Source organism: Magallana gigas, chromosome 8 (genome assembly GCF_963853765.1).
Source record: "Magallana gigas chromosome 8, xbMagGiga1.1, whole genome shotgun sequence".
Taxonomy (NCBI): domain Eukaryota; kingdom Metazoa; phylum Mollusca; class Bivalvia; order Ostreida; family Ostreidae; genus Magallana; species Magallana gigas.
In genome coordinates, this window is record NC_088860.1 from 17,454,986 (window position 1) to 17,468,549 (window position 13,564).

The 13,564-nt window shown below is 34.5% G+C and overlaps 1 protein-coding gene across 1 annotated transcript; it reads left to right on the forward strand.

The window, feature by feature from the left end:
• The first annotated feature begins 4,263 nt into the window (after positions 1–4,263).
• On the forward strand, positions 4,264–8,153 carry LOC105324991 (uncharacterized). The gene is made up of 9 exons (XM_011424306.4): positions 4,264–4,369; positions 4,485–4,535; positions 4,981–6,254; positions 6,383–6,476; positions 6,753–6,803; positions 6,901–7,098; positions 7,188–7,387; positions 7,545–7,722; positions 7,970–8,153. Exons 1-9 carry the CDS (start codon positions 4,360–4,362, stop codon positions 8,038–8,040), a joined length of 2,127 nt encoding a protein of 708 aa, XP_011422608.3. The 5' UTR covers positions 4,264–4,359; the 3' UTR covers positions 8,041–8,153.
• Positions 8,154–13,564: the final 5,411 nt, after the last annotated feature.

Genomic DNA, 13,564 nt, shown 5'->3' on the forward strand with positions numbered 1-13,564 from the left:
ACAATATCTGTACTCTGCATTATTTGTAAACAAATATGACTCGAGCTTTGTTTTTGTAATAATGATTTCTTACCTCTGTATCTCGCTTGTAACTTTACCTCTAACATTCAAATTTTAGTCAATCATTCAAATTTGCACAAGTAAACAATTTTAAATAAAAAGTTACTAAAAAATAAAATTTGGCTTTCAAAATCTCAAATTGTGTCTTTAATGTTATCATATGTCAAATTAAACTCAATGTTACTCTTTCCATGGTAAGTTAAACTGTTTAATTGTAAATAACCAATTCCAATTACTTAGAATAAGTACTTATATACTCACTGATTCTCGTCTCTTGATTCAGCGAGTATATAAGTACTTGTGCCTTTCATATCAACTTGTCCGACTTTAGGGTTTTGAGGTCAATAGTGTCTAGCGCAGAAATTAGCATGTGTTACATTTTTGACCGGATCGGATAAAAACGAAACAGTGCTGTGCATATGACCTTTAATGAAATTATTTTTTTTACGATATATCAGCTGCGTCTTGTTTTGTAATCCAATACAACAGCAAATTTTTTCATAGCCCAGTGACCGTTTATTTCAACAGACACACGCAATCGTCCCCTTTGTTATAAGTAATCTTCAATACGTATATCCTTTGTGTGTCTTTGGTGTGACGTCTGTGAATTTATGCTTTTAATCGTCTGAAATTTTGAGCCTATTAATATAAAAGAATACAGTCCTTTAATGGTGACAAAAGTTGCTTAATAAAAGATAAAGAGAACAGTCATTGCTACTAATATCTATAAATAGTTCGTTCGTCTTTCACGTGAACCAATTTCGACATTTTACAAACATACAGTTCGAGGACACATTGTTTCAATTTTGTTTTTTGTTTTTTGCATCAATTCTATTTATCTTCTATAATTGAGAATGAATTTTACAAAAAATATATTACTAAGCCAGGCCGTCATCAAAATTGTGAAATAACTCAGCGCATTCATCAACTTGAATACTTGAAAAAGTGCTTGAATTGGAGGTCAAATTTAGAAAAGATGGTGACCCGGCGGCCAGGGCTGCGTTCAAGATCGTAGCTGCTACGTAGGGCTACGTACCTAGTCGAACGGAAAGCTAGCCTAGCCGCTACGTAGATATTCGTAGCCTAAATATTTTATGCTAAGCATCAAATTAAAGATGGCCACCTAAGTTACCACTTTGTAACAAACATGAAATCTATTTATTTAGTGATATTTTATTTATCCTTTAAGTTATAATGAATCTTAACATGTATATTTCCGCTTGAAATTAACAAATTATGTCAATGTAATTAGTTTCTAGTTGAATATTTCCAAATTCAAATTTGAGACCTAGCGGCTAACCATAGGTCTAGATATCTACGACCTAGCGGCTACGTTAGCTGCTACGATCTTAAACGCAGCCCAGGTCGTAGGTGTTTATATTGTTCGGTAAATGTACAGGTTTATCGTAATTTTAAATCGTTCTTTTTCCCTTTTTAAGGAATGGGGAGGGTTGATTTTGATTTTTATAAAAAATTAACTTACTACAACCACAAAATTATACCTATATTTAACAAGCAAATTGATACAATGATATATAATTTCAGTGTTGTGAGGAGAATGAAGATTTCCGGTCGTTTTACAACCAAAGAAATGAAATAATAAATATCTCGAAATCAATTAGAATGGAAAATTGGAAATGCACTTTATCTATAAAGTTTTTTGGTCCCTTTTCTTGTTTTGCTTTTGGATTGAGGAATACCGATTCCATGCATGGCTTAGTCAAACAGCACAGTTACATCCCTTTAATCTGTACTCCAATTATTTTTCTTTATCGAATTAAAAAGAAAGTCGATTTAAACATGTTTATTTGGTGAAATATTCCATGGTGTGAAAAAATAAAATAACTTGAGCAAACAGATCTGTCTACGATTGAATCTGTATATCTAGCCATGGGTACACTATCAAAAGACTTCAATGGTTTTCACTTGGTGTCAATTTAAGTCAAAGAAAATCTCATTTTGTAAAATAAGTTTGTTAAAAGTGGAGATTTAAACATGCGAAATACATTTTTGATTTATATTAATCACTTGTGGAAAGAACTAGGGGTGTCAACGAGTACACGACCATCGCTCGATTACTAGAATTTATCGATCATTGGCTAATTCTTTTAGTCGATTACTCTTCATTAATTAAGTTATTTTACAAAATTGGAAACATCTTATTCATTTTTTTTATTGTTGTTCAAGACATTTTGTCATTAATCATATCACATTAATCATATGCTTGATTATCATCATTTTTTATCGCAATAAACGATCAGAAATGGGTCAATGAATCCCTTGAAACAAGACAATTTTGAGAGGCCTTATGCATGAACATGAAGATCTTAACGCGAGTATTCAGTGGCGATAATTTTTTTTCCAAATAGATATTGAAATCAAACAAATTTCGTACAGACATTATACAAATTGTTATATATTGTTAGTGACAGTCGTATTCTTACATATGTAGTCTGTTTAGGAAACCAAATACAGTTGAACGAACAACTTCAATTGTCATACCTTCCTGTTTCATTTTGAATTATGTTAAGAGAGTTAAATTTAATAATTAAGTAAAATTTAAAGTTTAACACTAAAATGCTTTCTTTTGCGATTCATGCGTGATATGAAGGTGGCGATATTGCAGAAAAATACGTAACCCACGTTATACATAATACATAATACGTAATCTCGAACAAACGAATACAATTGATATGTAGAAGTGATGTAAGTCCCAATCACTTACTTTTTAAAGTATTTATCCTCGGTATCTCGAATACTCAGATATCTCAAAGTTTTTAAACAGTCCCATCTAGTTCGAGATAATGAAGTTTCACTGTAGTATACCATAAAGGTATAGCATTGAGGGTTTCGTCTCGAGAATGCTCTCGGAGAACTGGAATCTAGCTGACTCCCTAAATGCGATACTTTAACTGTTTTATTACAGATACAAAACTCAGTCAGAAGAGGTTTAATTTTATATAATTTTAATTTGTTTCATGTACAAAACAAGTTATAACGAAATTAATTAAGTTAAATTGCACGCAGGATGTTTCAGAACTTTTCCTTGGATAACAGAAATTATCTAGTGTTCCGAATAAGTGTGTATCAGTTATCAGTTCATCGAGCGGACGAACCTTTTGCACGGAGTCAGTCTGTTTCCGTTGATTTTCAGGGAATCCGTGAAACATAATCGAATTTCTCTTATAAAGTGAGAAATAAGTACAGACAAAGTAATTTCAAATAAATCAACGAGTATAGGACTATTGCTTGACCAAAACTCCCAAATATCGACTAGGTTCCCCGAGTAAAATTGACATCCCTAGTTAGAACCTTTGAATAAAAATCATACCATGTATAAAAATCTAATCAAAATTAGCTCACCAGTTTCGATTTGTCGCGTGGAATATCTTTATGGGATAGGGTAAATAGAGGTTTGGCTTTAGTCAAATTGCTTGAATCAGTTTTTAAGGAAAATTAAAACATGTAAACTCAACTGAGTTCTCTGTTATTTTTTGGAAAAGATCATAGTGGAAATTATATAATAAGAACGCTGTTTTAATTGCAGTTGTAAATATTTCTTTGTAAAGATCACATCTTTTTAAAACCACTGGCAACCTTCTGTACTAAAATTAGGTCACATCAATGACAAGTGTTAAATATTTGTAAAAATCTAAAACCAGTTAGCCTTTTTAATGATGGTCGCAAAAGGTCACATATTTAAATTTAAAACATCTTCAAGTAAATATTTGATGTTTCTTAAAAACAGGAAACAATACATACACCTGAGTAATCTGATTAAAACACAATCGGTTGTAAAAACAAAACTTACAGCAGGAGCGCCTTTTCAGTTTCTGTGTCATAAGCCATTTAAACATGCTAGCCCGTGTGCCACATCGCTCGCCTGCTCCATCGAAGCAAATCAAAGGCAAATAAAGACTTATGCGCTTGTACCGGTGTCTCACGGTGTCTCACGAAATTAAATAATCTTCTCAAATATAACAAGTGGCTTACCGTATTTAGTATTTTAAGGGGTAAAATTGGCATTACATGATTAAATTAACGCTCGCTTGTTCTTGAAAATTCACAATAGCTACCATTTTTAGTTCCTATGGGTCTGGTTGGCTAAAACGGAGATAACAATACTATGACGAAGTAAGAAAAATTATTGCAGACTCTGGTAAAGAGATAATCTACTAAGAAAACAGTCGAATTCTCTAATTTAATCCTTGTAATATTAAATAAAGGGTGTTAGGAAATACACACGCCAGTCGAAAAGAGTTGCACGAAGGAGAAACACTGTTCTATACCTCTACAATCATGGGAAGGGGTAAGCTAGGCGTTCTACATTGAAACATTCTGAGGTTGTTTGGTGGATAAAAAATAGTTTGTGGTTATCAGTTGTGTTGATTGAGATATCTGTATGAGTAATGATTTTTTTACAGGACTATGTTTAGCAGTTTTGATCCTTGGTGTCATGAGCCAATCCATTAATGGTAAGAAAATGAAATTGTCGCAATACTTAGCTGATTTGTTTTGTATCTAACATTTATTTTTTATTTTCTGTACGACATATTGAGAACAATTTAGAATAATTCATGTGTTAAAACTGATATCTATATTGTACGAAAAATTAATTCCAATTAGACTAATACCCTGCACCGGTAACAGTTCATGATAAGTGTAAAATATATATATATATATTAGATTTTTTTTTAGTTAAAGTTTTAAGAAAACTTTTTACTCTAATATATTAAAACTGTATATTAACTCTATTATTACTTATTGAAAATTGTTATACAAGACAGACTGAAGGCTCCTGATTTTCCTATATAAAATAATGAAAGAATTATACGACGATAAGCTTGGTTTCATTTCTCTCTTCTTCTATTTTTTTAACTTTATTTATTGCAAATAAATATTTGGAACTCTCTAATTAAGGAGGAGCACCAAACAACCGCGGGAATGAGTTTATCGTTGGTTTCATGGAGAACCAGGGTACCTCTATTGACGTGGAAATCTTCGTCACCACCATGCGAACCGTCACAGTCAACGTGAACGTGACGGCCCCTAGATACTCCTCCTCCATCAACGAACAGTTCAGCGTCAAGGCCGGTGAGGTCAAGCAGCTCTTTTTCCCGCCTGCAATCAGACCAACCGGTACTCAGAAAGTGCCCAACGGCATCCACGTGTTGGCCGACGATGACGTAGTAATATATGCCGTCAATAAAGAAAAGTATTCCAACGATGCATACTTGGGTGTTCCGGTGGATGTTTTGGGGAAAGAGTACTACGCAGTCACATATTACCCACCATCCCAGCAATGTGAGCTGTTGATAGTTGGAGTCGAAGATAGCACAACGGTCACGATCAAATTTCCCGCCATAATGCAGCAAACAGTCACGTGGAACGGCCAGACGTACGCCGCTGGCAGCACCTTAACTGGGACCGTGGATCGCTTTGATACTTGGCAGCTGACCTCAAAAGGTGACTTAACGGGAGCCTACATCACTTCCGACAAAAATGTCGGCGTTATTTCTGGCAACAAAAAGACAAAGATTGGATTAGGAGGCTCTTCCGATCATTTATGCGAAATGATGATCCCTGTCGGTCGGTGGGGAAAAAATTTCATCTCCGTACCCATTCCAGACAGAACCGTCGGTGACATTTTCAGATTCATCGCTAGTGAAGCTAGTACCACTGTCACTATCACAGGAGGCCATACCGAGACCTTCACCATGGCTAACGCTGGAGACATGGTCGAGAAAGAGATTGCCTCTGGAGCCTACTGCTCCATCAAGTCAGACAAAGCTGTAATGGTCGTACAGTTAGTTCTCAGTCAGCAGTCCAGCGCAGAGCCCTCTGATCCTGCCATGATGGTGCTTCCACCTATCGAACAGTTTGCGGCTGACTACACCTTCACCACGCCTAAGTACTCACTCCCTCCTGCGACATACACTAGTTATTTCATGTTTGTAATCAAGGATTCCGACAAAGATGGCCTCAAGATCGGCGGAACTCCTTTCTCCACCACCTATAACACCGTCACGCACAATGGCGTCGACTACGCAGCAGGCTACATCCACGTCTCCGAGGGAACACACACAGTCCGCCACGACTCACCAATCAAAGTGTTCGGTGGATACCTCTACGGAAGAGCGAACTACGAAACTTACGCTTTTACGACCGGAACTCGACTTGCTCCCATCAACGAAGTAAGTTACCATGGTAACGGTCATCTCGTCTTGTTAATATTTAACTATGTTAAACGCTTTGTTTGTTGTGAAGTAACAAAGTGACACTGAATAGAAAAAAATGATAATATTTGGTCTTTTTTTACCAGCCTTGTACACCTTCGGCATCAGGAGTGGGAGATGGTATTGACAATGACTGTGACGGTTTGATAGACGAGGAAGCTTGCTGGGACAGCAACACAGGTGAGGAGGGAAGAATCAAAATAAAGAACAATACCCCTATGACAAGAGATAACCCTTGCTTTGTAAAATAAATTTTTTAAATGTCATGTTAATGAATCATAAATCGATATCAAGTTGATGGTGTAATTGTAAAATATAAGTGGAATCATAGTTGAAATTATGACAATAAAAGCGGGAGAATTATATTTTATCTAAAGGTTGCAATAAAAATGAAAATACATCGCTACGTTTACCAAAGGGATGACTCAACTTAATTGCACTTATGTCATTGTTTAGATGATGATGGAGATTCCAGACAAGATGAAGATTGCGCCACTCCCCCGCCAGGTGAGAGATACATGTACATTGTTTATATATTACCTTACAAATTCGACATTTTAAAAATTAGGAACTTCCTTCTAAACAATCGCACTGTTTATCACAGTTGACGGACAATGGGCGGACTGGGCGCAGTGGACGGCGTGCTCCGTGACATGTTTTTCTACCACTGGCGCCAGCAACAACGGATCTCGCTCTCGCGAGAGGACTTGCACAAATCCCGCCCCCGCATACGATGGAAAGCAGTGTGTAGGCGACCCCACTGAGGTCGAGGCTTGTTCTATCACCAACGTGTTCTGTCCAGGTAATTAATGTAAAGGTAGATACTAATATTCGATTTTCTTTTTTGATTGCGTGGTGATAAACGTAAGCTATGATGTCATTACTCAACAGTTGACGGGGCTTGGACGTCTTGGGAAAATTGGGGCAGTTGCACCGTTACTTGTGGAAGCGGATCTCAGTCACGCGCACGCACGTGCACTGATCCCTCCCCTCAATATGGCGGAGCAGACTGTGCTGGGGACACAAGCGAGTTCAAACAGGGATGTAACCCATCGGTGTGTCCCACCGCCAGCGTAAACAATTACGTTCAGGTATGACATTACAATTCAGTGACACTAAATTTTTCCAATAGTATCAAAGTATACCGTATGCTAAATTTTTATTACTTCTTAATGAATCTGTAACTGAATTCCAAGTGTTTTGTACATCGCGTAGCTATGTTTCATTGGTTATTTTTTTCAAACACAGCACTGTATATCCGGGTATTTTACCTGTCTGAATTCCACAAACAAATGCATCGAAGATTCCAAAAAGTGCGACTGCAACCCAGATTGTTCGGACGGCAGCGATGAACTGGCCAGCTACGCGGGGTGTGCCCAGGCCACTCTGGACTACTGTCTGGCCAGCTTGCCAGCAGGTGCTCAAGGTACGTTGATTTGATATGTGCCCGAACATTTGTTTCCTATTTTTAACATTTATTTTAACACTCATTTTACACAGTCTTCAACGATGAACGATAGTTAAAGAAGCATTTTGTATGATATTTTTATTTAAAAATTGCTATTGCAATTTGTTCACCGTGTACACAAGGTTTCTATCATCTTTAGCAAATGAGATCTGGAGGAGATTGTTGTTTCTCTGAGTTTTGACTGTAAGTGTTTTGTACATTGTAGGTGTGGCATTCAGCAGTGCTATGGTTGCCTTCTCTGCTCTCCTGGCCCTATTCTTGCGCCTCCTGAACTAACCAGGACAAGCAACAACTGATGAAAGATGACTTACACTGTGATCAGTATAAAACAACAACCATCATAATTCGTAGGCATTCATCTTATGATTAAACGTTTCCAAAAAAAAAAACCCTCCAAAACAACATAAAAAAACAGAGATGAAAGTCCAATTGTGACAAATAAATGTCTCCAGATTCCAACGTGCCACGAACATTGATGTGCTCGCTCGTATTCTAACTTTTTGTATATTCAAGTTTTCTTACATCATTTATTTATTTATTTATTTATTTATTTATTTATTTATTAAGAGTATTTGTCTGTCAATATATTTATTCCTTTACTGAGTAATAATTAATTGTTGATATGTTCGTTAATCTTTTTTTATTCAAATAATTTTTAATTTGTTAAATTTATTTATTTATTTGTTATTTTTCTTAATTGGTGAATAAATTAATCAATTTTTTTGGCTTCATTTAATGTGTTATTTCCAATAATAATTCTTGAAACGTATTTATTGCACCTATTGATTTATTTTTTATTTGTTAGTGCTATTTTGTTTTGTTTGATGATTTTAGAACTTAGCCATCATTGTTAATTATATTTCATTTAGTACTTTGTTGTTTCATGTCAACTTTGTTGTTGTCTGCATTAAATCCTCAAAAAAAATATTACAACGTTTACTATGTATCAACTTAGATTTTTGTTAAAGCGCATGTTGCATGCGCGTATATAGATTATTTTAGGGGGTGTCCACGGCCTTTTTCGGTAAATTGTGAATTTTATAAATTTAGTCGGGACCCCCCCCCCTCTTTTTTTTTTAGCTTATCCGAAGAAAAAAGCTCAGCATCACTCATTATTTCTTTAAAATAAACCTGTTAAGTTAGGTTAGTCTTACTTCACTTGAAACAAAAATAAATAAATAAAGAAATAAAGAAATAAATAAAGAAATAAAATGCTCGGGCCCAACCGTTACAAAAAATTTCAAATTAGTCAGCTCAGTTCTCAACTTAAATCTTTAAGAGAAAAGTGCAAAAATTTAAGTAATTAACTCAGATTTGAGGCTGAGGAAGGATGGTGAGGGTGGAGCCAGGCATATTTTTTTTTTATCTCACTCTCTTCTACATGTTTTCTTATGCACGAAAAATGTATGTCCAAAGATGTTTATGCAGCACAATTAGACGATTTTAAATAAAAATGCAGAAGTACAATTGAAATCGATGAAAAGGAAAATATCCAAGATATAATCATTGACCTACTATCATTACTCGGGAAAATTCCCATGAACGAAAACAAATTTCTTACATGAGATTTAGTAACATATATCGAAAATTCTAATACAATAATTTAAAGCATGCATCGGTTTTCCAAAAGTAAAATCATATTTCAAAAGAGACACAGTCCATCTTACGTAAATGTTTGTTATAAGGTGATCCAATATTGTTGATGTTTATGGATTGAAGGGAGATAACTTGATTAATTCTGTTATAACCGTCCACCAAGCCGATTGTCTCTCTCTGCCAGCATTTAAACACGTGTATAGAAGGTATGACATGCACTGTGGCAGAGCACTTTGAAAAAATTACGCACTTTCAATGAATTTTTTTTTCAAAGTGCGTAATTTTTCAATTTGCGTTGTAACAATGCACAGTCCCCGAGTTTTCTCAAATTCAATAATAGATATGAAAATTGAACATAATTGAGCGTATTTGATGCGCTTTCGGCGCATTTGGAAGTGAAAATAATTTCACCGAAACATAATATTCTAAATCCTAATCTAGCTCATGGGAAAGAAAATAATTGATATTATTGATTAGCTTTGAAAAAGCAATGGAGTAAAGCGGAACATATTTGTGCAACAAATAATTTTTTTTATACCTTTTTTTTGTATGTTTTATTTTTTGCTTGTTTGGAGTTTTTTTTTTTTTTGGTCATCGCTTCACATAGTTTAACGTATTAATGACCACAAATCAAACACAATGTATGAAAAAATAAACAATTTATAGAATATGTACTTTTTAAAATCTTTATAACATATTACATGTAGTTTCGCCTATGATTTGAGTTATACTCTGTACAAACAGCATTTTTTCACTTCATGATCAGATTGAAAACAAAATCGAACAAAAAAATTAAAAGATGCTATAATGGGAATACCGGTATGGGGTCAAAGGGTAGGCAAATGGAGATTATCACGATTCAGATGTGCTCTTATTAAACATGTAATTTTCAATCATCATATATGTTAACTTTAAGATAGTACATCTTATTAATTTTGACGAGTTTAATTCTCTAAAACTTGCATCAACTGAATAGCTTTTACGTGGGGAGGGGGCATTACTTAATTAAGCTGTCTTGAATATAGCAATGCTAAAGTTTGGTGATGGAAACAGTGATATAAATACTGTTTATTAATAAAATTATGCATACAAATCATATGTTGGCGTTCATTACTTAAATCTGGATAAAAACAAAACTATATGAAGTGCATGCTTCTTTTGATGCCCTGTCAATTTGTACATTCTAAGTAAAAAATACATGGTCAACTTCGATATGCAAGAGTTTTATATACCTCCTCGGTTTCTTGTATAGTACATACAAAACCAAAAAACGATGCTGACTTTAAAAGCGCTATCTAAGCATTTTACGCGATTTATGTCATAAAAAAAAATCACACTTGAATGTTACGGATAATGTTCATTTTGATTAAAAACACAATTTTTAGAAATTTATTCTTTGCACCAACGGCAGATGTGTGTTTTACTAATTAACAATTTTTAATAATGACTAAGTCATGGACTGATCACTGACAGTTAAAAATTGTTAATTAGTAAAGGCAGGTGTGGGCAAAGTCGCGCGCACTCGATGTATACTCGGGTCTTCACCTTCTTCGGTGGTGGACCAAAATATAGGCGATGTTAAAGTTGGACTTATGACGTGTTTAATAAGTCTTTAAAAGTGTTAATATGGGAGCGGGGAAATTGTCGAGGAAAGAGCAGGTCTTATGTAGCTATAGTCTGCAACACCAATAATTTTGCGTAACTGTGTTGTTCAAAACAATATCATATCCATATCAATTAAGGAAAATGATGGTGCTGTTTTAATTTAAGTCTTGGTGTTTATTAGCCATCACCTGATACCTGACGTATTTAATAATGAAAAGTCTAGACTGGCTCATATGTGAAGATAAATTCGCCCACAAAACAGCACATGTACAGTTGAACTCTTTAAAAGCACTTAATAATATATTCAGGTACATTCTAAATATTTGTTTCTTCTAAAGTCGACTTTTCTCTATTAAGATATATGAAAACACTTAGAACGAATTTACACTGATAACATAATAGTATCACTTCGTTTATAGATCGAATAGTTTTAACAAATTAACTTAAAGATTAAACAAATTAATCATACATGTTGATTGTGGAAGAAAATTACATTGCTTGGTATTGCAGGTTATGTATTTTCTCTTCAGGGCCCGCTCTCTATTCCCAGGTGAAGCACCAAAAAAAACCACAAAAACATTTGATTGCTTAACTGTGCATAATATCTATGAACAAATCTTTTACTGACCATGCAGCAGATGATGGTCTTACATATGTAAATTTAAGGCACGGATGCAAACGTTTTCATTGCTGAATATATATACAAAATTTTAAGAGCTTATCTTTAGTTACAACAAAGGAATGATTGTTTTTTTAAAATGTGCAGAGAAAAATAGACAGGTGAACAGACCAACAGGTAGAACAAAAAGAAAGTCCCGGATCTTAAGGGCACGGAAACGCACAAGTTTGAACAATTGTGCATTCATTACATATTGTTATTCTACATAGCAACGGGTTATAGTTCAATAAACACCTAAACTTTTCTTGACATCGTATTTTATATTCCCTACGACTGTATGCTATTGTGGATACACGTATCTGATAAAAAAAAACAACAACCAAAAACAAAACATAACCAAATAAAACACCTAAAAACAAAAAACAAAAAAAAAAAACCACAAAAAGCCCCCCCCCCCCCCCAAAAGAAGAAAACACCCCAAAACCAAAACTAAAAGCACGAGAGTTAAAAACAATTTGGGATGCTTCATTTTGACATTTAAAGGACATTGACGGCAAACTTCAGATGACGAAAATTGCTTTAAAACAACAAAATAAATGAACAGAGGGACCAGGACAATTTGTTTCAGTTTACATCATTCGATGGTTTCTTGCGTAAATAAAATCATGGGGAAAAACTCTGATCTTACAGATCATACGTGGTACACCTTCCTGTAATTAAATTTTTTTAAAAAATGGCGTCTTTTAATTAAAAGAAATCAATACACACGCGCCAACATACAGCGTGAACCTAAATGTACACAGGGTATGATTTATGATGAGTTCTTTTGTCTTGTATAGTTAGTGTATCTTTCAAACAGCTGCGAAGCATATTCCTAATAAAAGTGGTATAGTAAAAAATACTTTGTCATCCAGCATTTTATTCTGCAAACCTATGGAACGCCTCAACTGCCTTATGTAGATATTCTTCATAATATGATGATACTTCAACATTACATGCTGATACTTTAACATTACATGATGGTACTTTAACATTACGTGCTGATCCTTCAACATTACATGCTGATACTTTAACATTACATGATGGTACTTTAACATTACATGCTGGTACTTTAATATTACATGATGGTACTTTATTATTACATGCTGATACTTCAACATTACATGCTGATACTTTAACATTACATGCTGGTACTTCATTATATGATGGTACTTCACTATGCGGTAGTTCTAAAAATAGGGTTGGACTAAGGTCCACTAAAACTTGTTTAGATCGAGATACTCAACATGTGCTACTATTTGATTAAGTGTTGTCTTTTAAATGAGTCATTTTAAATTTTAAAGAATGGCTGCATTGTGAGTTCATTGGGGCTCAGCGCATAAAAATCAGGGGGTACCAAAAGTCCTTCAGGGAATTTTGGTCTAAAAATGTGCATTCAAAACCCAATCTTTTGGCGCTTAGTCAGAGCGAACAGCTAATTTTTTTTTAAAAAGCACCTAAACAAATACTTCTGTCATTCATGTTACATGTAGATTGGACTTCTGGGGATTAATGGGTTCTTCCTGGAGATCCACGTGAAAGAGTGGGCATTGAAAGCACTGATTTGTTAAACAGTACAGTTACTGCTAGAATCAGATTCAACAGCAATGCAATGCTTTATCTTTGCATGATCTTATAAGTTGCATGTGTGGTTGTCGTTTGCCTAAATACATTGCACCAAAACAAATCATATGTTTCGACAATATTTTTATTCAGTAGAGATCCTCTCTCATGAGCTGTAGTGTATTGTGTACTTCTTCAGTTACAGCTTTTTTTTTTTTTTTTTTTTTTTTTCTTTTTTTTTACACATAAATCCACATACACACATATTTCATACATATTTCATACATTTCAAGATTCTACATATTGTAATATCTTATTAATCTAAAGGAAATAGATTATCCGTGTAGTGTGAAAACGTGTTTTCTTGCCAAAAAAATA

Coding starts and splice junctions, on each gene's coding strand:
- LOC105324991 (XM_011424306.4), top strand. Junction 6,804..6,900: donor TTGCGCCACTCCCCCGCCAG/GTGAGAGATACA, acceptor TGTTTATCACAG/TTGACGGACAATGGGCGGAC. Junction 7,723..7,969: donor CTTGCCAGCAGGTGCTCAAG/GTACGTTGATTT, acceptor TGTACATTGTAG/GTGTGGCATTCAGCAGTGCT.